This window comes from Fusarium flagelliforme, assembly GCF_020744385.1.
Source record: "Fusarium flagelliforme strain FIESC 12 MPI-CAGE-AA-0113 chromosome Unknown B0J16scaffold_2, whole genome shotgun sequence".
NCBI lineage: Eukaryota > Fungi > Ascomycota > Sordariomycetes > Hypocreales > Nectriaceae > Fusarium > Fusarium flagelliforme.
The window spans coordinates 264,600-286,874 of NW_025763504.1; the positions used below are offsets into that span (position 1 = coordinate 264,600).

Below are 22,275 nucleotides of genomic sequence, written 5' to 3' on the forward strand. Positions count from 1 at the left end.
AAGAATGGACATATCGAGTTGGCCTCGATGCTTCTTTCCAAAGGAGCGGATGCTACGGCTGCAGATAAGAATGAAAGGACCCCGCTGCATGAAGCATCACAGCGCGGCCATTTGGAGATCGTAAGGATGCTTCTTGAGAAAGGAGCGGATCCATCAGCTATGGATCAATCAGGATCAACACCATTACATCTAGCATCAGAGAACAGTCACCCAGAACTTGTACAAACGCTTCTTGTGAATGGAGCGAAGGATTTCCCATCTGTTCGAGCAGATCGGGCTGCACATGGAGGCATCCAAGCATTATCAGCCGTACCACAGACTGACTCCGGTTACGTGTCTACTGCTGCCAATGTCATCCACGAAGAGGATTTTGTTGACGATTGCGTTGACGATCCAAGCGCTGAATACTTTACAACATCGAGCATGAACTTTCTTGAAGCCGATACCTACATCGCGAGATTTGCACACCATTTGGCGAGACATACTAGTGGCTTGACAGCTGAGAAAGAAACACAAAATCGAATATGTACTATTCTCCCTTCTTTACTGAAGGCTTTTGCCCTGCAAGTCGGTCATCAGACTCACGACCCTTTCAAAAGAACAGTCATGGCCTTTGTCCATAGGTATAGAGGGTAAGTCATTGGGCTGGATGATCTGAGAACACGGGCTAGACCGTTCAGGTTGAATACGCCTCTCTAACGATATATGGCTTAGGGAAATTGCCGAGACATTCAGGAATATACAGTTTAACCAGTTCAACGAAGCGCTGCATAAATACTTCGAGCCGTCAGCTTTAGATGACGCTTTTGATCGGCGGGGGTTCTTGGATGCCTGGACTGAAGGGGTAGAGTCTCCACCAGCAGATCAGGAGGACGAACAAATCTATCATTCAAGCCTGGACCCAGCAAGTATAGAACAAAGCCCTGAACAAGAAGAGGCTTCATTTGACAGTCCCTTATTGTTTGAAGAGACTGCAATTCTTCAAACCACAGCTTTCGATTGGCTACTGTCTCGGCTACGCAAAGAGTTTCACTTGACCCCGACAGAGCCACACGCGATGCAGTCAATTGGTGAAAGGATACTGGCAGCTCTTCCGCCAGCCCAATCCATCAGCAGGAAATCTCTTCCTCCAACGTACCGCGTTTCCATTGAGCTTGACTGTAAGCTATTCCAGTTTTTTGAGCGTCAGAAGTACTCAAGGCATCCACATGAAGTACTTGATGGCGTTATAACCTTGACAGGATCCCTTAACGACGCGCAGGCTGCTACGTGCGGCCAGTACCTCTCCCAAACCTGGCCTTCTACAGCACCATACATGATCGAGCTGTTGAAAGACTGTCTGATGGTGAAGCATGGATGTCCACGAACCAGTAGGCGACCAAACCCGAAACCTAAATGATTTGCTTTATTAACGCATCCTTAGTGTTGTACCCAGATGGGACCATCCTCAAATTGAGGGTTCACACTTCCGAGTTGATAGCGGAAGTCAACGGAGTAGCTGCTACTGTTGCGGAAATTGGAGAACAGCTCGCCTGGCTAGGAGCAACTTTCCGAGAGCGACCAGAAAAGGATGGACTTGCATATTGTACACCAGACATCATCACTCTAACAAATGATTCACCGTCCTCCCATTCCGACTTTCGACCCTCTCAAGATGTTGTTTTCATGATACGCTTCTTCGTGGAGATGGTTGAGGGAAATCGAAATATGAACGGTCAATGTTGGCAGTCGCTGTTTAAGAGTTCAATCATTGTGAAGGGATACCCTATTCGGCGACGAAAGGAATGGAACGTTGGACTAGAAGCCAGTCTGGAAATCATGGCTGGCCTTGCTCGAGTTGACCGGATACACGCATTTCAGGACAGATTTTACATCAAAGGTTATTCCACAATGCTGGTTGCTACTCGTCGTCGGAACGGTATCCAATACTGGCATCTTATCCATCAAGCGGATGGCGGTCGACTATCTCACTTCGCTCACGATAAAATCGAGGAGCGGTATGTAGGGAGTCCGAACGAGTCGGAAGATTTTCTATATATAGGGAGTCCAGACGACTTGGAACATGTTCGGCATATTCTCGGGTGGTGCTCACAGGCGGAGTCTTTTTCTGGTATGAGTATTTACAGTGTCTACCTATGGTGTTATTACTAATTCTATTGTCTTGTCAGGATTACTCGATTCGACTCGCACACTGGTGACTTGCTCAATGCTCCCAAAATGTGCAAAGGATGCTGTCCTCGCTGGGGAAGTTTACAAGAGAGGACGCCCTATCCCAAAAACATTCAGCTTCTTTCCCGTGACGGAGGATACAGCTCCGTCAATAAGTTCAAGTGACCTTTTTTTTCGGCTCCGGCTGCTAGACGCACAGTTTTTCCTTCTTTGGGACGAGAAAGAAAAGCGAGGATGGCTTGTCAACGGTGCTACTGCCTTGCTACATGCTGTGGAAGAATGCGTTGCACCTGATATAAACGGAGATTCCAGGTCTGCGTTCTTTTTCAGGGGGCATGACCCCGGGAAGACATGCGACAACCATAGACGATCGGCTTTACAGATACTGAATGATGGGAGGTACCAGAGCCTTCCGTTGTACGATCATGAAAACGGACATGCCACCATCGGGGATAAGATCAAAGAGCTGTGCAGCATATTAGAATACTTTGTCGATTTGCAGAACCATGCAAAGACTAATGATAAGCTCCATGGCAAACCTCGGAAGCACCTGGAGGGCTGGGACTTTGAGGATTTAGTCAGCAACTTCCGATCTTTCCATGCACGACAGACCACTCTAGAAAGATTAGGGAAAGAGTGGGTTGACTTCATCCGAGCGATCAAAGCGGTGACGCTCTTTGGAAAAGGCTTCGGTGACATCATTCGGCCGCACGGAACCTGCCAGGAATGGATCACCCTACCGAAAGGAAAATACTATGTTGCGACGCTCATCTCTGATCTACACAAGGTGCTCAAAGAGCATGGGCATTGTGATGATGGTCATCTCCGACTTGGTAATGAGTTGATATGGCATTCTGTAACACCCGGGTCTGGCTTTTGCAAATGCAAAGGACTCGGTCAAGATACCGATGAACACGACCGTTGCGAGCCAGTGCAGATATGTTTACCTTTGAGGTTAGCTGAGTCTCTGAAGTCAGGGAAGAACAAGATGCCGGATGACAATGACGGTGCTCTAATATTTGGACATCACTCCCAGTTTCCATGGTTTTGGGACGATAGCGGCGATCCCAAGAAAGGGCAAGACAATGAAGTCGTTTGGTCCCCAAGAACGATAGAAAGGAGGGTCTTATCGCCCGATAGCGGTATTGGTTCGTCTATGTCCAGATCCCAGGTTGGAACTGGTGATCAGCCGAGGGCGAGGTCAGAAGACAGTTTTACTGAGCCTCCATTGAAGAAGCACAAAACGACCACTCATGTCCTTCCACCGGAACCTTCATTTCCTACAAATAAGCAAAAGAGCCATGTGGGTATCATATGTGCTTTACCACACGAGCTAGCAGCAGTCAGGGCGAGTTTCGATGAGACTCTGGAAACATACTTGAAAGTCAAGGATGACAACAATTGCTATTTTACTGGCAAGATCGCTCACCACAACGTCGTAGCTACATGTCTTCCAATCCTAGGAATGGGAACCAACGATGCAGCATCGACTGCTAAAGACATGAGCCGCAGTTTTAGTCCGTCATTATGTCTTCTGGTCGGCATAGGTGGAGGCGTGCCTTCAGAAGAGCACGACATACGACTTGGCGATGTGGTGGTGGGGACCTCAATTATCCAGTATGACTTTGGCAGCGAGACAGAAGAGAACTTCCGGATCAAGGACCGAGTTCTACAAAGCTCTCCCCCCTACGTAGGGAATATAGTCAGCTCCCTGTGTTCTGAACAAGGTCTTATACGCAGCTCAATTGACCAGTACCTTGCCGAGATCATCGCAAAGGATGGTATGACTCAATACTACCGTCCAGGGCACGATCGAGATGTCTTTGCTCAGTCCTGCTCAGCCTGTCGCTCAGTACGGGAACCTTGCAGCCATGTTAAAGGGCGAGAAAAACGAAAGGATCCTGTGGTAAAGGTTCACTACGGAAAGATTGCATCAGGCAACAGAGTTATCAAATGTGCAGTGTTCCGAGATGAGATTGCGGCCAAGCATAACGTAAGGTGTTTCGAGATGGAAGGTGCTGGCATTGCCAACACTATGCCTTATCTTGTTGTTCGCGGCATTAGTGATTACTGTGATGGGAATAAGAACGATGAATGGCACAAATATGCAGCTGCAACAGCAGCAGCGTACGCGAAGTTACTACTCAGCAAGTATCATTACTAAGGTAGAACCAGGTAGTATAGGAAAAGCTACAGGTGAATCTACAAGGACATAAAATTAATTCTCCATCTTGATTGTTATAATTCCTACAGTTACCTTTCAACTCAAAACACAGGCTCTTATCCTTCGCAAGTAATCTTTACATCACAACCACGTCAAATCCGACTTTCCCCCGGGCATCATAATCCTCAAAGGCCATCCCTTCGCAGCATAAATCTCCCCCACAATTCTCTCCAACCAAATCGTCGCCAAAACCGGAAACACAAACTCAAACCGTTCTCTCATAGCAACTTCTACAGCTGCATCCCATGATACCCTTCCACCCTCATCATCACCCAACGCTATCTTTGCATGGGCTATCGAAAGATGGATTATCGCTGCTATCCATCCATGTCTCGAGTTGAATGTTGATAGTGTTTCCATCGTTTGGCCACTGAGTTGCCATAGTTGAAGTGCTTCGGGGAGGTTACAGCGCTCATGCTGGATTCGCGCTTGGAGGATAAGGCGGCGCATCTTTATGACTTGATCGTTTAAGTCATCCAACTCGGGTGGTTCAACGGTGATCAACTCCTCGAGCAACAAAGCAGCGTCATCATATTGTCCAAGCCCGATGTATCCCTCCGCCATAGCCATACACAACCGTCTAAACGGCCTTCCCTTCCTTGCCGTCATCCCATTCAGCTCCACCTGCAAAACCTCAATCGCCTTGTCGTATTCATGTAACTCGCAGTGAATCTCGGCCAACCTCGTAACGATCAGCAATTTTGTATTTTGCCGAATCGGCATCGTCGAGTTGAGCCACAAATGCTGTTCCAGACTCGCCCTCGTGGTTTTAAAATCCCCAATCGAATGAAAGAACTTTGCTGCGACACCCTGCAACCTTCTCGTAACTTCAATCTCAAAAGTCGAAAGCGGATGGATACCCTGCCATGTATATATCGTCGCAGCAACATCCTTATCATATCGATGGATCATATTCTCGATACTAGAAATATGCAGTCTTCCTTTGAGCGCATTATCAGATCTCGTCGTGGCCTCCATCTCCGCGTCCAAAAACTCATTGATAATAGCATCTGACCGCTCGAAATTACCGTCTTTGCCAGAGATTATACTGTCGAAAAGCGTTACGGAGGCTTGGTAGTAGAAAGACATGTTTTTGCGAAGGAGGAATTTGGCGCGTGTTATGGCGGCTAGTCGGATTGTGAAGAGGTCGCGTTCGCAGAAGAAGAGGAGGGCTTCGATTATGGCGGTTCGGAGGGATGAGGGGATGCGTTTTTGGGAAGTTAGATTGTCGAGGAGGGACCATATTGCTTTTTTGAGGGGGAGGGTCCAGTTGACTTTTCCTTCGTAGCAGGGGGGACAGGCGAAGCATAGTAGGCGAAGAGCTGTTGTCGCCCAGTCTTCTATCGTTTGTGGTGATAGACGCTCTGAAATTTCTTGTTGAGCTTGAGGATGAAGAGATAGCGTGACTGTGCCGTCTTCGAGGGTTTGCTGCGTGACTTCAGGTCGTTGTCCAAGCTCCGACAAGACTTCATCGTTGGACAGTACCCCGACCAAGTCAGAGCTAAACCCAAAGTCGGTAGCAGCAATACTCTGTATCTCTCCCTCATCAGTCCAACGTCTCATAGGAATCTTGACAGTCTTCAGAAGATCAACAGGAACATTACTACCTCCCAGGGCGAGCATGAGAAGAAGACCTTGTTCAGACGGTAAAAAGCAATCGCTGTAATCCGATAGCAAATTGCGATATGACAACGTGAGCGATGGATCTGCATTGTTAGTCTAGTAAGCGAGAAGCAGGGTACCACTCACCATTTAGCTGCTCCGTAATGAGCCGCTGCACGAAAAGCGTCAAATCAGGTGCGTCGGCTCCGATACCCTGCAGATGATCGAACGCTTCGTTATCTTCCATGTTGAGATATCTCTCATATCTAATCTGATTAGCATAATCTCTCGGCTTCGTCGGAGTAACTTACGTTGAAGCGGGTACTTCCAAAGGTAACCAAAGAACAGACCCAACACCACCAAGTCTCCTCGCAATCTTGATATACTTACTCCCAGCATATCTCAACTCGGACAATGTGCGTCCTTTGACGACATCAGCGACATCTTCTGCAATCCAAGCATCATCATTAATCTTGGATCTCAAAAATATCGTTACACAGGCAATTCGTCGTCGTAGTTCCTGAAGTAGTCCATCACCCTCCACAGTCCAAAAGGCCTTTGTGTCACCCTTCAATCTCTGATGCAATATCGAAATCTTGGTAAAGGTGATGGACTGCAGCGACAAAATCTTTGCAGTGCGCTGATTACTCGGAATAATCTGATACCGAACTTCCTTGGCGAGGGCTTTATTCCTGCCAAGAATTGCGCGGATTGCTTCGAGGTGTTTGTTCAAGGATGAGGCCGGTACTGAATCGGAGTTATCAATCTGTTTGCACAGACACGCCATCGTTGATGCGAGAGATAAAGCGAGATGATCTTTTTTCACAGTGAGAAAGGGGATCAAGTGGTTGTTTATGGAGTCGTTATCCTTGCACTAGTGGGTCGTGGCGTCTCACGGTGAGAAAATTTGGTTGGAACGGGCGCCGATGGTCGGGGGACTAGCCTTTTTGAGGATACGATGGGGGGATACCGACTGGTTGGAGAAGTTGAGGTCATTAGAGAACAAGTATCTCTGTTAGTAGCTTTGACATGTCCTACACTTATTCAGGTCCGTATCTGAAGCTATATGAGACATAGAAAGCTTAATATTGAAGAGATCTTTAGTTACCACTGTAGTGGTTCTTGAACTGTAACTTCGCCCTTCAGGCGCCTGGATATCGGATGTCTACATATCTCGCTCTATCATCTAATGTACCTGAGATCAGCCCATTTCAGCTCTCCTGACAGAAGTGGAGACTACTGATAGTCTAGTGGGGCCCAGACCAACGCCCTCAAACCTTGTTAAAAATTCCATTAACGGTTCCACCGAAGTTCGATCTGATAAAGAACCTGACGTCCATCTGATAATCTTTCCATCTCATCCATCCTTCATCCCATCTTATCTTTTCCATCATGGACCCTTCAAAGGAGGCTCACGAGTTAACCCATGTCTCACCAGCATCTGACCAATCAGACAACGAAGACCATGGCAAGAAACCTGTGCCAACGAGTATGAAGATACTCTCGGTCGTTATCGTTAGTATGATTGGTTTTGGTGGACATTGGAGTAGTGGTGTTACTGGTGCTTTGAAAAGTACTTTGAAAAAGGTATGTTAACCCATGTGGTTGCTGATGGGTGTTGGCTAACCTATAGTAGGAACTTCACATTTCGAACACTCAATATGCCGTCCTTGACACAAGTGAGAACTTTATCAAGACTGCCCTCATTCTTGTCAGTGGTGTTCTCACAGATCGCTATGGAGGTGCCAGTAAGTATTCAACACAACCTCTCGATGTTATTATACTAACATATCAGGCACCATGCTTTGGGGAAACGCCATCTTTAGTCTCGGAGCCATCCTCGTCGCCGCAGCCACAACAGTCCGCTCCTTTAAATTCATGATCGGCGGCGCCGTAGTCCAAGCCCTCGGCGACGTAGCAACTCAAGTCGCCCAATACAAGATCTTCTCCTCATGGTTCCCTCCTTCTTCAGGCTTCGCTTCCACCCTCGCCTTTGAACTCGGCATCGGCAAGATCGGTTCTTTTGTCGGAAAAGCTACTGCCAACGTCATTGCCCAGAACCTCGGCGATTTTAGCTGGGCGTACTGGATGGCTGTGTTTATGAACTTGTTCACCAACGTGGCTACCCTGTTCTTCTGGTGGTTTACAAGATGGTGTGAAAAGCGATACGCTGGCACCAAGGATCCTGCTACGGGAGAGAAGTTGACGGAGAATAATAAGAAGTTTGAGATTGGTAAGATGTTGAGCTTGCCGTGGTCGTTTTGGATGGTTTGTCTGTTTTCACTATTCCAAACTTCCACGGCTAGTGTCTTTGCTTCCAACAGCACAGAACTAGCAGAGCAGCGCTTCAAGATCTCAGCTGTCAAGGCAGGATGGTACGCGTCCATGTCTCAATACTTGGGCTTCTTCTTTGTTCCTTTGATCGGCGTCTTCGTCGACATGTTTGGTCAACGCCTTACACTCATGCTCGTTTGTGGCTGCGGCATGCTCTTGTCCATGTGTCTAGTAGCATGGGGTCCCTCGGTCTCTGGTACAGCCGCCAGTTTCGGAATTTTCGCAGTGGCTACATCATTCGGACCAACAGTTATCATCGACAGTATCCGCACAAGCATGTGGTACCAAGAAGTCTTTGGATCAGGCTACGCGATCAAGATTGCAATCAACAACAGCATGACGATCATTGTCGGCGTCATCTCCGGCGTGATTCAGGATCGAAACGACAATAACTACGATAACGTCACGATTTTATACGCGACAATGGCTGCTGGGTCTGTCGTCGTGGCATTGATCATTTTAGCGTTGGGTTATGCTAGTGATGTTATGGGACATTTGCAGTGGAGTCGCAAGAAGAGAGTTGAGAATGGGCATGTTATTGTTGCGAAGAAGGAAGAGGCTGAAAGTGAGGGACGAGCTGAGTGGAGTCGAAAGTTGGGGATGGTGAATTTTGGGGCTGTTATTGTGCTTATTCTTGGTGCTTGGGCTGCCTTCTTTTGGGGGTTGGCTACTAAGAATACTTATAAGTGAGGGAATAATTGGAGATTGGCAGTAATGGAGGTAGATGCACAGAGTAATGAAAGAGATCATGTGGTACGCATCATCATTGCTTCCATTGATGTAATGACGGAGCTTGGAGTTGGAGACGCGACGCGTTCCTTGTTCTGGTAAGCTCAGCTTGTGATTGGTGGACTTACAACAACCAATCAGTACGCGTCAACAGTACCAGCAACGAAACCAGTCTGCGACAAAACGTTGGCGCAATTATTCCATCATTGAACCGGGGAGTCGGTTACTTTAAATAACTCGTCCAACAGTCACCGCTCTTCTCCCCGAGTCTCTCACATGATCGGAGTCACGGCATGTTCTTCCTGTCTTTTCTCCGCTTGACCCCAGACGCGATGCAACAAGAAAAGCACAGATCTCATGTACTTCTCCATACTAAAAGACCCTGCATATACTTGTGCGCGGTCCGTTGATTAACCGTTGGAGCGAAATCGCCTGATGTTCCACTTTATTATAACCGCCGTGATACTACCCTGCAGGCCATTCTCTGTTTCGAGAAGGAAGGTTAATTTGAGCTTATTTTAGTATTTTTTTTTGAGTTGGGGAATGTGGAGTGAGACATGGTCTTTGTAGAGGCGGTCAGACCTCTTCGCTACAGTTCCTCGTGTATCTGACTCAGATGACTTGATGGGATAACAGATCGTCAAACATCATGAAGTTTCATCAAAGTGTAACCAGTCCATAATGTCAATCATCATCTTTTCTGTCCAAATTGCCACAACTGGAGTTTGTCCATCACATCATCCTTCCAACATCTTACCCTTCTGTTCCCCTCAACGAAGTGGAGCACGCACCTCCTTAAAACTTCAAGGTTGGGGTCCCCCCACGACCTGAATCATGAAATCCAGCAGCCAAGACTCCAAATCCTACCATCCCCGGCCTCGTTATGTCGTTGCCTGCAGCGGAGCCGTAAAACCAAGGCTTCTAGATTTCCCGAAAGTCCCCGCATGAGAGGCATTTTCTCGCAAATAACATCTGTACTCCGCAACCATCCCAGCCATCGCCTACATACTCTATCTTGGCATGACGTACCCACTTGTGCGGTTTCCCCGAGTAATCAACATGGTTGTGATTGGAGAGCCCAACATCATCCCCCAGGAATTTTGGAGTCTTGGCTGATTCGTCCCTCGGCAGTTAAAATGGTCGCCGATGGATGGTCACCAAGCATTTCTCCTCAAAACGTGAGAGGAGGAAAATAACTCGCCAAGAGAGTCAAGCTTGGCCAAGCAGCGTTATGACGATGGGGAGAATATGGGGGATTGGCATAACTAAAAGGCTTAGCGCGACTGGCGCGACTAGTAACTTGGGGCAGATTTGGGGCTCTCTCCTTTATTACCGTACCAAAACTACCATACTGGAGATAAGAAACATATTACCTTATTATTACTGCGGAGATTTCGGTCCTATTACTCAATTACCCCAATCCCTTGCCCCAAAATCCACAGTCTCAAAATCTTCTCCGCTGGAAATGGTACATTAGCTGACCATTGCCCAGACTTTCCCCCACAATATAAGCCATGGCCCTACGTCTTGGCTCTTTTTTTTCTCTGTTTTTTTCTCATCTCTTGGCTTTCTCTTGGCTGCGTAAACACACAACCATGCGAGAGAGAACAGCCAAGACATCCGGCACCGTCTTTCCCAGCATGCGAGTAAGGTTCCCCGCAGTCTTGAGGCAACACCCTGTCGTGCAATATGGGGTCAGTGGAGAGGTATAAGAGAGGAAGATTTCTCTCTCGTGAGATCAGGTAGACAGACAGGTTCACTCTTCTGTCCCTCCTCTCTTCTCCCTCTTCTTCCTCTTTCTCGCCACCAAAATGTCAGACGCAAAGCATCAAGACGACGCCAAGGATGTGGGAGCTCCTCTGGACGCTACCGCCTCCTACGCCCAGGAAAAGCCCGAAGTGGTCCCCGAGCTCTCCAACGTGGCAGCTCTCGGCCTTCCCAACGCGCCAGAGCTGGAGAAGAAGATTGTCCGCGCCTTGGACATGTGGATGTTGCCTCAGCTATGGATTCTGTACATGTTCAACTACCTCAACCGCACCAACATTGCGCAGGCGCGTCTCAACACGTTCAACGAGGATCTTAACCTCAAGGATGGAGATTACCAGACTGCTGTGGCAATTCTGACTGTGGGCTACATGCTTGCGCAGTTACCCTCGAACATGTTGATCACCCGAGTGAGGCCTTCGATCTATCTTCCTGCTGCTGCCTTCATTTGGTCTACCATCTCGGCTATGACTGCGCTTTGCAAGAGTGCTGGATCTCTTTGGGGTGTGCAATTTATTCTGGGTATCGTCGAGGCTCCTCTCTTCCCTGGTGTAAGTCATTCATTCTGCTACCATTCTTATCATCGTACTAACATCTACAGGCCGTCTTCCTCATGTCCTGCTGGTACACCCGTCGCGAATTCGCCCTCCGTGTCGCCCTTCTATACTCCGGTCTCGTCCTCGCCCAAGCTTTCTCCGGTCTCATCGCCGCCGGTGTTTTCAGCGGTCTCGATGGTCCTATGGGTCTTGCAGGCTGGCAGTGGCTTTTCATCCTCGAAGGTGCTCTTAGCGCTTTCTTCGCCATCACCGCGTACTTCACTCTGCCCAACTACCCTGACTCTACCCACGGTGGTGCTATGCGATACATGACTGAGGATATGCGAAAGGTTGCAGCTGCACGAATTCTCGATGATCGTGTTGAGATCCACGAGAAGTCGACTGTCTGGGTCGGACTCAAGCTGGCTGTCATTGACATCAAGCTGTATATGTTCCTGTTCATGAACATCTTCATCACCTCGTCTTACGGCTTCAACAACTTCTTCCCGACCATCGTCAGCGGTCTTGGCTTTGGTAACAAAGTTACATCCCTCCTCATGACCGCTCCTCCTTACGTCTTCGGTACCCTCTGCACCTTCTACGTGTCCTGGGACTCTGACCGTCGTCAGGAAAGAGGTCTTCACATCATCATTCCCCTCTCGTGCTCCGTCGCCGGTTTCATCGTCACTGTCGCAACTGGCAACGCCGCCGTCCGCTACGCGATGACCTTCCTCTACGCAGCAGGTTGCTTCTCCGCCAACACCCTCCAATACACATGGGCTGTGTCAACCATGAGTCAGACACCCGAGAAGCGAGCTGCTGCTGGTGCCATTGTCAACATCTTTGGACACTTGGGTAATGTCATCTCGCCTTACTTCTTCCCCGACAAGGATCAACCTCGATACACCATGGCTATGATTCTGCAGATTGTCTTCGCCGGTCTCGGTATTACTCTTGCGTCTACCATCAAGTGGTTCTTGACGAGGAAGAACAAGAAGATTAGGTCTGAGGCTGATCGTCTTGGTGTTGACTACAACCCTTTCACTACTTAATGGATTGCAACGATGGAATATGGTTTACGCAATGGCTCAATGAAACTCTAGTCATACGAATAGTATAATGAATGAACAGTAACAATAATTGAATGGCAGTATTTGCCTACTAAATGCAATCTCTGTTCTGTGAAGTTTAACCCTATTCCGACTGCATGTATGTGTCAACTTACTTCCATTAAAAGAAGAAGAAATTGTACCTGCTTTCTGGGAGATATAGCCTCCAATTTAGCAGTCTATTTCATGGGAAAATAGGCAAAAACAAAAAAGAATAAACAACCGTGCAATCGACCGCGGCAGGAGTCGAACCTGCAATCTCTAGAGAATTTGATTTTGGTGAACCGAAATCTAGCGCCTTAGCCATTAGGCCACGCGGCCTGATCTTATTGGATGAAAATTTTACCGCAACTAAACCTCATCAAGCGAAGCTACTCTTGTTTGTTGTTAAACCCACCCTAGAATCGCGAGAATCAGTCGTCAATAAAAGCTCACATATCATCTTAATCAAGACACTATCCAATCTAAGTTGCTCCATTCTAAATAAGTTCGAACCCTGTTAGCTATACCTTTAAATGTCCGATGCGCTGTTGACAAGCCAGTCGTAGAGTATGTCGCTCATTGTTCACTTTTGTTCACTTCACTGTCAGATAACTGACTCTTTAGGTACAATCATTTTTCTTGACTACAGAAATGATATTTCGTATAACATGTCTTCAATGCAATATCCTACTAACAGGATTAGCAATTACGCGAAGACCGTGCGGTGCATAACGTCTGTTGGTTGAAGAATTGTTGAGCTCACTTCCTCTTTTTCTTTCCATTGCCCCAATTTTAATTTGCAGAAGAACCTTTCAGTCGCAAACGGGACTCTCACACCAAGATTCCCTCAACATGAGTTTGATTAAAGAAATGATTTCGAATACCCATCGTCCTACACGGTATAACGTGATAAAACGACCTGGGCCAAAGGAGCACAAATGGGGATTTACAATCTATCGGGCCTACTACGGCGAGGAGTCTGAAGAAGCCTGGCAAATGCTCCTGTACTCACTTAGACACCAGACCAAATTGGCCTTTGGCGCCTACGCAAAGGGAGCGGACGTCGAACATGACGTAAACCCAGACGACATCCAACGACTGAAGGACTTGTTCTATCTCGAAGTCCGAGAGGATTCTTCGCTCGAAGGACTTGACGTTCGAGGCCTCCGGGAGTTCTGCAGGACCGAGCTGTCCAGGGAAATATATTTCATCGAGACCACACCACACAGAAGAAGATTCAAGACTACAAGACCTAGAGAGACTCAAGGGATGGCAGATTGGGAGTTTGATTACGTTCTTCTTGCCGATGAGGCAGTCTTGAAGGACGTTGCAAGAGGCGAATTTGTTGTGAAAGCCGTGTCGTTCAAATGGAAGGACGGTGACTTTGACTCGACGTGGGGCTGGGGCTGGATGAGGATTCCTACGGGCTACCTGCTAGAGTTATGGCAGCACCTGATGCTCAACGACGGCCGCACTGAACATGCCTTGAGCTTCGACGGAGATGAGGAAGAGCTTGAGAACCTCATCTGGGCTGGAGACATGACCTGTGATATGACTGGACTTTACTCTGAGATTCGCGATGGACCTCATCCCTACGATAACCAAAGTTTCAGATGTATCTCGTGAGAGTCATGGGAACACGTTTCGCTCTATATTTACCCTCAATTAGAGACAATTGAGCTATCAGTATTACAGATTAAAATTTTAAAGATGCTAAAAGATGATAATTGAGACTCAAGTTGTTACTCCTGTTTATTATTGATGTAACACCTTGGTAACAGGAACAATAGTTTACGCGGAGGCCGTGCGGTGCATGTAAAACATCTGTTGGTTGTAACACCGCTACTCATCTTTTCCTCTCTTTTCCACACTCTTCCACTTTTGACTCCACCTCCAACACAAACCCAACCGCCACCACCAAAGCCCTGTGAGAATGGCTGAGTATATCAAAGACATGGCTGACAACTGCCAATATTGCCCTACTCGATATCCTGGAGGAAGCAAGAACCCCGACAACATTTACTACTACCGCAAATGGGGCTATACAGTCTACCGGACATACTACGACAAGGAGTCTGATGAGGCTTGGGAAATGCTGCTGTACTCTCTGGAACATCAGACAAAGTTGGCATTCGGCGGCATTAAAAACAAGGATTATAATGGAGACGAAGTGCATGTTGACCCAAATGACATTCAACAACTGAAGAAGTTCTTCACGATTGAAGGTCGTGAGGACTCTTCACAACTTGAAGGCCTCGATCCTCAAGGTATTCGAGATTTCTGGAATGCTGAGGAACTCAAGATGGAGCAAAATGTGGTACAAATACCGGGTCAAAGACGCCGCTTGTCATCAAAACCCGATGAACGCCTTGCCATGGCAGATTCGGTCCATCACTTTGTGCTACTAGCTGACGAGGCTACCCTGAAGGACGTAGCAAACGGCGAATTCGTTGTCAAAGCTGTCTCATTGATTCTGCCGGGGGGGAACAGTTGGCCAGGAGCCTGGATGCGAATCCCGACAGGTTATCTACTGGACCTATGGTTTAAGCTTTGTGATTGGTCATGGAGTACAGAAAAGGCCCTCAGTTTCCGTGGCTCCGAGGAAGAGCTTCACTCTTGGATCTGGCCTGGCGATGATAATCGTTGTGCCGACACTGGGGAATATTCTGAGATACGAGGTTTCCCACATTACAACGGCCAGACATACCTCGAGAAAACGTGGCGGTAAGTACCAAGACACAATGACTAGGTTATTCAGAGGACTGTGCCGGAATGGTTGAAGCGAAAGGCCTGTTGAGAAGCATAACCACCTTTATCACTTGCTCCCAATCTCTTTTATCTTACCCTGAAGCAACCAGCTCAATTGGCCTGACCTTTCTCCAACATCGGTTATCATGGAACAAACCAGCGGACTTCGCTAATATAACTTAGAAGAAAACGCGGCTTACCTCCCCATCCGCTTGATCAAGACGGAAGTTTTAGGAGAGTCAAATTGCGGAGATCTCCAGATTCGTCAGGGCTGGTCCATGCCTCCTTTGTGAGGATGAAATTGCGGAGATCTCCAGATTCTTCACCGTCAGCCCATGCCTCCTCGGACGACGAGGATAGGCCTCTACGTTGTCGCGGACTACTATTGGCCCGACTAAGGAAGGAGCATGCATCTGAAGACGTTGAAGCCGCAGAGTAGGCTAGCCCTCGAATCATCCAAGAAGGATGGTCAAGATGGAGTTTGAGAGTTCACGAGATCCTTCGATCTCAACAGTGATAGAAAATATACAGAGAGTGATTCACAAGAATATGCATTAAATGAGGTTACCAGGAGGATGCATATTGAAGCAGCAGCCAAGTAGTTAAAACGAAGTTTGTGCAGTACTCTTCCTTGCACGTTCAACCCGTTCCCTTTCTTTTTCATGCAACCGTAGTGCAACTAGCTCTATTTGTTTTTCCCCTGCTAACTCTATCATTTATCTTATGCCAAACCTTCAGAAATGTCCGACACCATCGAAAAGACCATACAATTCACCTACCGCCCTAAGCGAGGGACCAAATCGGAACCTAGCGGGAAAAAGAATCCTGCCAATGCTCATCTTTACCGCCATTAGGGATACCCTATTTATCGCGCATACTACGGTCCTGGCTCCGACAAAACAAGTCTTGCTCTAATTCACGTTCAATACCAGTCAATAAAAGTACCAGTATAAATTATATAAATCTCAAGTGAGAAAAAGATTGCATCGCTACCGCGAAATGATTTATGGAGACCCTTCATTACTCATGTTTGATGCCTGTGCAACATTCCACTAACAGGAACAATAGTTTACGCGAAGGCCATGCGGTGCATAATATCTGTTGGTTGTACCCTTGCCAAGCTCACTTCGTTTTCTTTCCTCACCTCCACAGAGGCCCATTCTTTGAACCTTTTCAACCTTGGGATCCACGTCTATCACAAGTCTTATTTTTAAACCAAATCATCTGAAAATGGGTGGTGTTATTGAAGACATGGTCGGCTACGTTTGGCCGCCCCCTCGCAAGTTCAAGAAAGAGCCTGGAGGTAGAAAGAACCCAAACAACTGGCTCAAATGGGGGTTTACAATCTACCGGACCTACTACGGTGAAGAGTCTGACGAGGCTTGGCAAATGCTGCTGTACTCTTTGAGAGACCAGACCAAATTGGCATTTGGAAGATTCGCCGACAAGAAGGACACAAACCAAGACGACGTGCAGCGACTCAAGGACTTGTTCCGTCTCGACGTTCGCGAGGATGCCTCCGTCCTCGATGGTCTTGACGTTCGGGGCCTCCGAAAATTCTGCAACAGTGAAAAGGATAAGCTGATCCACATCGACGATCAAGGGTGGCGACATATCAAAACAACCCTTTGGCCCCTCGAAGATGAAGGAATGGCAGAATATGTCTTTGACTTCGTTCTCCTCGCCGATGAAGCAGTTCTAAAAGACATAGTAGGCGGCGAATCTATTGTTAAGGCCGTTTCAATGCGGTGGAGAGAGGGCTATTCGGCATTTGGCTGGATGAGGATCCCCACCGGCTATCTGCTTGAGTTGTGGACAATTCTCATGTGGTGGGATGATCGCACTGAACGGGCGCTCAGCTTCAGAGGACCGGAGAGCGAGCTTGACTATCATATTTGGCCAGGCGATGCTGCCCTTGCTGACACAGGCGCTTGTTCTGAGGTTCGCCCATCAACCCTTTTGTACCCCAACCAAAACGTGTACCATATGATTTAGTGGCGGGGGGAAAGGCAGTGGAAAAGGACCAGGTCCCCGCTGTTGAAGATGGCTGCAGTGGCATCTGGACCAACAAATGGTATTGTGCAGGCGTTCTTGGTACCCCAACAAGTGCCCCAGCGAAGACAACTGCGACTGCAACGAAGCCAACAGGGGCCCCCAAAGCTTAGTGTTACTCAAGAAGGGCTTACTAAGACCTGTACCTCGTTTCACCAAGCTGGAAAGGGCGAAACGTGTGTTGGTGTTCCCGGCACGCCTACTGCACCTCCTAGTTCCACTACCCCCAAGCCAACTGTATCTGGTGAAATCGAGACCCCCTCGCCAATCCAGGAGAAGATGGTGAGTAACTGTAAGAAATTTCATCAGGTGGCTAGTACGACGACATGTGCCTCGATACAGAAGTACTATAAGATCACTATATCTCAGCTAGCTACGTGGAACCCCGCAGTCGGTGGTGGTTGTGAGGGCCTTTGGACCAAGTATTGGGTTTGTGTTGGAGTGTAAACATAGTCTAGAGCTTCTGTAGAACTGGGAGGATGGCATATTAGTGTAAAGAACTTGCGAAACGACAATACTAGCTAGCCCTGTCTACCCTCATGAACTATACATTCCAGTATACTCTATTGTTTGGTATCTGCGGCAAGACAAGGTTGGTTAGCAACAAGCAATATTCGCATACAAAGGTTATCTCATCAAGTAAACGGCTTAGTCGCTTAAGAGAAGCCCAGGTACCTATGAATCAGTCACCCATCACCTTGCACTTTAAATTTGCTCCTTTTCTCTTTCATTTGCCAGTGCCACAATTAGATCAACTGTCCTTTTTCTTCTATACCAATATGACTTTCTGTACGCCACAGCTTCGGAAATGCGCGACGTAATTAAACGGACAATAGACATGACTTACGACTTTGAAGGCGGGTCCAAAAAGGATCTTGAAGCGAGCAAAGATCCTGGAAATGCTCATCTTTACCGCAGATGGGGATACCCTATCTATCGCACATACTACGGGTCAGGCTCTGACGAAAGCTGGAATACCCTGCTATACTCATTGCAGCAGCAAACCATGCTAGGGCTCGGAGCCTTCGAGGATAAAGACCAAGATAATGCACGAAAACTCAAGGAATTATTTTTTCTCGAAGCTCACCAAGACCCCGCCGTTTTCGAGGGACTCGACGTCATCCAGCTTCGGGAACATTGGTGCCACGGAAAGTGGGATAGAACTCGAAGCCAGCTATGGCTGATTACGCCTTTCAGTTCTTGTTACTGGCCGACCAATCAGTGCTGGAAGATGTAGGGAGAGGGGTGTTTGTGGTCAAGGCTGTGGATCTGGTGTGGAACGAGCATCCGGGGTGGGGATGGATGAGGGTCCCAACATGCTATATGATGGAACTGTGGCAGCAACTCGTGTTTTGGCAATACAGAACCTGTGATGCCTTATGCTTCCAGGGCACTGAGGAAGACCTTCACCAGTTAATCTGGCCAGGGGATGGAACGGGGTGGTGCTCCAAAGCCTGTCCTTTGTATGAAGACTGGAGTGAGTAGAAATATAAGCAGATGAATGGAGATATCGGCAGAGACATAGAGGTTAGTAAATTCACGGCTATGTATGTGCTTGAACAAGTGTACCGTGAATTCTTGAACGCCCACCTCTCACGAATTCACGGTTCGTCCATGATCAGGTCAGTACTGACTCGATAAGTGCATAAGCTATCATACCCCAGTCAAAGGACCTTGTCTAGCGTGGCCGGTTCAGAACTTTTAACCAACACAGCGTTACATCGGGGTGGAGACTGACCTGCAGCTAGAAACCAACAGCTCGGAACGTTGCGCGAAAAAGGATGTTGATTCTGCATTTTCGTGCGTAAAACGATGAGGACCAACACATGACCGTGAATGTTGAACAAAAGCCAAGCAAGTTGCCTTGGCATTTGGGCCGCTGTAGCCGCTATAGCGAGCTTGTGGTTTAATATGACAGACAATGGAGCCCTCGGCCGGGAATGTTCCGCTGTAAGATCAAGAGCTCTGTGTTCTATTTTTAGGTTCTAGCAGGCACTTTTCTCTTCCAAGATGATAAGCATAGATTGACTTCTCTATCTTGACAAGGGGTATTAAGTATGTATTGCCGGGCATTGTATCAACAGACACGTCATTAGCAGATTCAAATAGCTTGAAAAGGTTGTCTCTATCTAAAATCCTTCAGTTCATGAACTTGTCACAACTATCATCGGTATGGATAGCCATCCAAGGATTTTGGAATACGTCAGAAGATGACAATTATTCTCCTTCATCATTCTTTATCAGCTGTGGAATTGGAGGACCGTTCGCACTGCTGAACTTGATCCTGGAGTAAGTCTCATTGGGATCATGAGTGCGCCAAATCGAAGCCTGCCAGGAACCGGCTTCCTTCACTCCATAGGCTCCAATACAAATGGGCTTGCCGTAAAGGTCAGTAGCCTCGTGAAGGTTGCTGCAATCAGACTTGATCCACGAATTGAAGTACTCAACGTCGTGATTTCTAAGACGATTTTCCCGCTCAATGGACCAGCACGTGTCGTCCGGCTGGACCACATGAATAGGGCATGTCATGGGCAGACAGATCTTGATACCCGCAGGTATTTTGCGACAATCAGCTATGAAGTCTCGGTTGCTCATATATAAGAAACGGCCAGCGACGCCTGGGTAGGCCTTGGCTATCGAATCGCATGTGTCGTTCTCTTTGGTCGTGTAGTACTTCTTTGTCAGGCAGAACCTTTCGCGTTCCTTCTCGACAATGGGCGGCGGTGGGATATCAGTTGGACCAGAGCCGCCGCATTTCTTATACACCTCCCCTAGTTTGCGGCGGTAGAAGCTGTTGTAGATGGAGTACGATGAGGATTGCATCATTTCGAGTTTGCGGCGGTTGCAACTATGGCAGAGCTCCTCTTCATATTCCAGCTCCTCAGAATCGTCCAGGATGTCTAATAAGCAAGCATAACTTCATTAGCCTTTCATGCCATCAATTCATTGGTAAGACTAACCGTTGCAGTATCTGTTGGTTTTTGGATCTTTAAAACAAGTCTCGTTCCAGCCGGCCCACATGTATCCGCCATACAACTGAGGCACTCCATCTCCCATCTTTTCATTTGCGCAAGCACTGATAACGGTTTCGAACCAACTTTTGAGCGATGCAGAGCAAGTGCTGGTGCAAACCTCATCAGTCTCAGTCACGTTGCCAAGTGATCCGCGATAGCCCGCCTCGTCGAAGGAGCGTATATACCCATGACAATCAATGTTTGCGGACATTGCCTTCACGCAGGCGTCGCTGACGTTTTTGCTGTCAAGATCTGTAGCATCGTGGATGCTGAAGGCGGCACTGCTACCGAGGCACAGGCTCAGTAGAGGGACAAGACGTTGGATAACAACCATTGTGGCGTGCGCTTGTGCTTGGAAACTTCCAATTAGCAGGAAATGAACGAAGGAATTGGATTGATCACCTGCGCCGCATTGGTGGAAGGTTCTGACCTGTTGTCAAGATGAATGGTTATAAGAAGAACTTATGCAGGAAACCTGATAGCGGTGTGAACTCACCATCAGCAGCAAGGGACGAGCTGTGACATTTTCCTACGATGGAATTCTGTGTTGGTAGTTAGTCTCTTGCCAAGACCGGTGGTCTCATGTCTAGATTCACGGCATGGGCTGTTGGTCCCAGCAAAAACGAAGCAAAAGGCCGTCTTGTCCCTGACTAGTCCCACTTCCATGTAACGGTGTGTTGGTGAAAATCTCCAGTTTCACGACGCTAGCAAGGGTAGTCAACCCATGATCGCCATTTGCTTCCTCGGCAAACCACGCAGTGCTGGTTCCGGGATTCTCGATATTACATCTGAGAGAACGAGTAAATTGTTTAGACCTAAGAACAAATCGCTTCAAGAAAGGTACCTATGTAGCGACTCTGAAGGCGGCTACTTGGGCATTGACAGTGACATTTTTGACAATGCACGGAATGGGTATTCAACAAAAGAACATTGTTGAGCACGATAAAACGGCTGTCTGAAAGCCACCATTTGTCCATTACCAATCTGTACAATCAATCCCTTTGAGTACTGTAATGCCGCCGTCGACGAATCTCTGAACACTTTCCAGTGCCGTCAGTTGCCATATCTCCAATCCAGATGTGATTCTCGAGATCCTCTTCAGGTCGATCAAAGTGAAGAGAATTCTCCGTACTAATGCTATTCCACATCAGGAAATTCCACAGCTCTAGAAGATAGCCTGTTGGGATTCTCATCCAACCCCATCCTAAATCCCCGTCCCATAGCAAAGAGACAGCCTTGACAACATATTCGCCTCTTTCTATATCCTTTAAAACCGCTTCATCGGCTACTAGGACAAAGTCGAAGAGGTAGTCTGTCATAGCCTGGCCCTCATAAGGCCTTGTGCTTACCCGCATCTTCATGTTGGCCCTCTCAATGACTTCAGTCTCCTTGAACATCTCGGCTTTACAAAATTCCCGGAGGCCACGGACATCGAGCCCTTTCAGTGCTGAGGGGTCTTCGTGGACATCAAGATGGAATAACTCTTGGAGCCTTCGTCTATCATCTTGATCTATCTCCTCACCATCTTCATAGGCACCAAATGCTAGTTTAGTCTGATGCCTCAAAGAGTAAAGAAGTGATTGCCAATGCTCATCAGATTCCTTGCTGTAGTAGGTGCGGTAGATAGGGAAGCCCCATTTGCGGTAATGCTGGTAATTATCAGGGTTCTTTCTCCCTCCAGGTTGCAGCTTAGTCCCTGGTGGAAAACCCCAAACGTAGTCTATCATTTCTTCGATAACGTTAGACATTTTAAGGTTTGTAAGGTCGGCAATAACGGTGTGGTTGATGAGAGTTGTGGTGTCTCAAAGGATTGGAATGTAGAATGATAGGCCGACATGGAGTAGAGTAGAGAGAAGAAAGGTAAACAGAGCTTTTAACCAATGCAGGGTAAATTGGAGTGGAGACTGAACAATAGCTTTGACCCAACAGCTCGAAATGCCATCATCCTATAGGCTACAGACAAAAAGATATCCACCTGTTGGTTCTTCACTTCCATTCACGTACGTAAAACG

At 47.6% G+C, this 22,275-nt stretch overlaps 9 protein-coding genes and 1 non-coding gene across 10 annotated transcripts; 6 read left to right on the plus strand and 4 right to left on the minus strand.

Moving 5' to 3' along the window:
• Positions 1-901: 901 nt before the first annotated feature.
• B0J16DRAFT_331773 (uncharacterized protein) lies at positions 902-4,346 on the plus strand. The gene is made up of 3 exons (XM_046126630.1): positions 902-1,370; positions 1,424-2,110; positions 2,169-4,346. The coding sequence occupies exons 1-3, from the start codon at positions 1,058-1,060 to the stop codon at positions 4,331-4,333; spliced, it is 3,165 nt and encodes a 1,054-aa protein (XP_045985699.1). The 5' UTR covers positions 902-1,057; the 3' UTR covers positions 4,334-4,346.
• B0J16DRAFT_299079 (uncharacterized protein) lies at positions 4,347-6,978 on the minus strand. Its single transcript, XM_046124523.1, has 3 exons — positions 6,307-6,978; positions 6,143-6,261; positions 4,347-6,099 (listed from the first exon to the last, which is right to left on the minus strand). The coding sequence occupies exons 1-3, from the start codon at positions 6,780-6,782 to the stop codon at positions 4,475-4,477; spliced, it is 2,220 nt and encodes a 739-aa protein (XP_045985700.1). The 5' UTR covers positions 6,783-6,978; the 3' UTR covers positions 4,347-4,474.
• A 362-nt stretch (positions 6,979-7,340) lies between these two features.
• B0J16DRAFT_331776 (major facilitator superfamily domain-containing protein) lies at positions 7,341-9,243 on the plus strand. The gene is made up of 3 exons (XM_046126631.1): positions 7,341-7,582; positions 7,632-7,743; positions 7,791-9,243. The coding sequence occupies exons 1-3, from the start codon at positions 7,388-7,390 to the stop codon at positions 9,017-9,019; spliced, it is 1,536 nt and encodes a 511-aa protein (XP_045985701.1). The 5' UTR covers positions 7,341-7,387; the 3' UTR covers positions 9,020-9,243.
• Positions 9,244-10,869: 1,626 nt separating this feature from the next.
• On the plus strand, positions 10,870-12,425 carry B0J16DRAFT_393813 (major facilitator superfamily domain-containing protein; the record flags this gene model as incomplete). Its single annotated transcript, XM_046132088.1, has 2 exons — positions 10,870-11,373; positions 11,424-12,425. 2 exons carry the CDS (start codon positions 10,870-10,872, stop codon positions 12,408-12,410), a joined length of 1,491 nt encoding a protein of 496 aa, XP_045985702.1. The 3' UTR covers positions 12,411-12,425.
• A 273-nt stretch (positions 12,426-12,698) lies between these two features.
• Positions 12,699-12,788, minus strand: B0J16DRAFT_t94. Its single transcript has one exon. It is a non-coding gene; the product is annotated as a tRNA-Arg (tRNA).
• A 151-nt stretch (positions 12,789-12,939) lies between these two features.
• Positions 12,940-14,198, plus strand: B0J16DRAFT_50317 (uncharacterized protein). The gene is made up of 2 exons (XM_046133946.1): positions 12,940-13,016; positions 13,074-14,198. The coding sequence occupies exon 2, from the start codon at positions 13,302-13,304 to the stop codon at positions 14,073-14,075; it is 774 nt and encodes a 257-aa protein (XP_045985703.1). The 5' UTR covers positions 12,940-13,016; positions 13,074-13,301; the 3' UTR covers positions 14,076-14,198.
• Positions 14,199-14,334: 136 nt separating this feature from the next.
• On the plus strand, positions 14,335-15,767 carry B0J16DRAFT_410580 (uncharacterized protein). Its single transcript, XM_046133164.1, has 2 exons — positions 14,335-15,173; positions 15,381-15,767. Exons 1-2 carry the CDS (start codon positions 14,383-14,385, stop codon positions 15,634-15,636), a joined length of 1,047 nt encoding a protein of 348 aa, XP_045985704.1. The 5' UTR covers positions 14,335-14,382; the 3' UTR covers positions 15,637-15,767.
• A 591-nt stretch (positions 15,768-16,358) lies between these two features.
• Positions 16,359-18,790, plus strand: B0J16DRAFT_368127 (uncharacterized protein). Its single transcript, XM_046130186.1, has 4 exons — positions 16,359-17,138; positions 17,193-17,678; positions 17,771-17,841; positions 17,988-18,790. The coding sequence occupies exons 1-4, from the start codon at positions 16,428-16,430 to the stop codon at positions 18,484-18,486; spliced, it is 1,767 nt and encodes a 588-aa protein (XP_045985705.1). The 5' UTR covers positions 16,359-16,427; the 3' UTR covers positions 18,487-18,790.
• Positions 18,791-19,466: 676 nt separating this feature from the next.
• On the minus strand, positions 19,467-20,752 carry B0J16DRAFT_410583 (uncharacterized protein; the record flags this gene model as incomplete). Its single annotated transcript, XM_046133165.1, has 2 exons — positions 20,210-20,752; positions 19,467-20,149 (listed from the first exon to the last, which is right to left on the minus strand). Exons 1-2 carry the CDS (start codon positions 20,595-20,597, stop codon positions 19,467-19,469), a joined length of 1,071 nt encoding a protein of 356 aa, XP_045985706.1. The 5' UTR covers positions 20,598-20,752.
• A 413-nt stretch (positions 20,753-21,165) lies between these two features.
• Positions 21,166-22,071, minus strand: B0J16DRAFT_393829 (uncharacterized protein). The gene has a single exon (XM_046132089.1). It carries the CDS (start codon positions 22,009-22,011, stop codon positions 21,256-21,258), a length of 756 nt encoding a protein of 251 aa, XP_045985707.1. The 5' UTR covers positions 22,012-22,071; the 3' UTR covers positions 21,166-21,255.
• Positions 22,072-22,275: the final 204 nt, after the last annotated feature.

Coding starts and splice junctions, on each gene's coding strand:
- B0J16DRAFT_50317 (XM_046133946.1), top strand. CDS start 13,302: ATGAGTTTGATTAAAGAAATGATTTCGAATACCCATCGTCCTACACGG.
- B0J16DRAFT_368127 (XM_046130186.1), top strand. CDS start 16,428: ATGGGTGGTGTTATTGAAGACATGGTCGGCTACGTTTGGCCGCCCCCT. Junction 17,139..17,192: donor ACACAGGCGCTTGTTCTGAG/GTTCGCCCATCA, acceptor CATATGATTTAG/TGGCGGGGGGAAAGGCAGTG. Junction 17,842..17,987: donor GGTATCTGCGGCAAGACAAG/GTTGGTTAGCAA, acceptor TTCATTTGCCAG/TGCCACAATTAGATCAACTG.
- B0J16DRAFT_393829 (XM_046132089.1), bottom strand. CDS start 22,011: ATGTCTAACGTTATCGAAGAAATGATAGACTACGTTTGGGGTTTTCCA.
- B0J16DRAFT_410580 (XM_046133164.1), top strand. CDS start 14,383: ATGGCTGAGTATATCAAAGACATGGCTGACAACTGCCAATATTGCCCT. Junction 15,174..15,380: donor TACCTCGAGAAAACGTGGCG/GTAAGTACCAAG, acceptor AATATAACTTAG/AAGAAAACGCGGCTTACCTC.
- B0J16DRAFT_331773 (XM_046126630.1), top strand. CDS start 1,058: ATGCAGTCAATTGGTGAAAGGATACTGGCAGCTCTTCCGCCAGCCCAA. Junction 1,371..1,423: donor GCATGGATGTCCACGAACCA/GTAGGCGACCAA, acceptor ACGCATCCTTAG/TGTTGTACCCAGATGGGACC. Junction 2,111..2,168: donor ACAGGCGGAGTCTTTTTCTG/GTATGAGTATTT, acceptor TTGTCTTGTCAG/GATTACTCGATTCGACTCGC.
- B0J16DRAFT_299079 (XM_046124523.1), bottom strand. CDS start 6,782: ATGGCGTGTCTGTGCAAACAGATTGATAACTCCGATTCAGTACCGGCC. Junction 6,262..6,306: donor TTGGAAGTACCCGCTTCAAC/GTAAGTTACTCC, acceptor TAATCAGATTAG/ATATGAGAGATATCTCAACA. Junction 6,100..6,142: donor CATTACGGAGCAGCTAAATG/GTGAGTGGTACC, acceptor CTAACAATGCAG/ATCCATCGCTCACGTTGTCA.
- B0J16DRAFT_331776 (XM_046126631.1), top strand. CDS start 7,388: ATGGACCCTTCAAAGGAGGCTCACGAGTTAACCCATGTCTCACCAGCA. Junction 7,583..7,631: donor TGAAAAGTACTTTGAAAAAG/GTATGTTAACCC, acceptor AACCTATAGTAG/GAACTTCACATTTCGAACAC. Junction 7,744..7,790: donor AGATCGCTATGGAGGTGCCA/GTAAGTATTCAA, acceptor CTAACATATCAG/GCACCATGCTTTGGGGAAAC.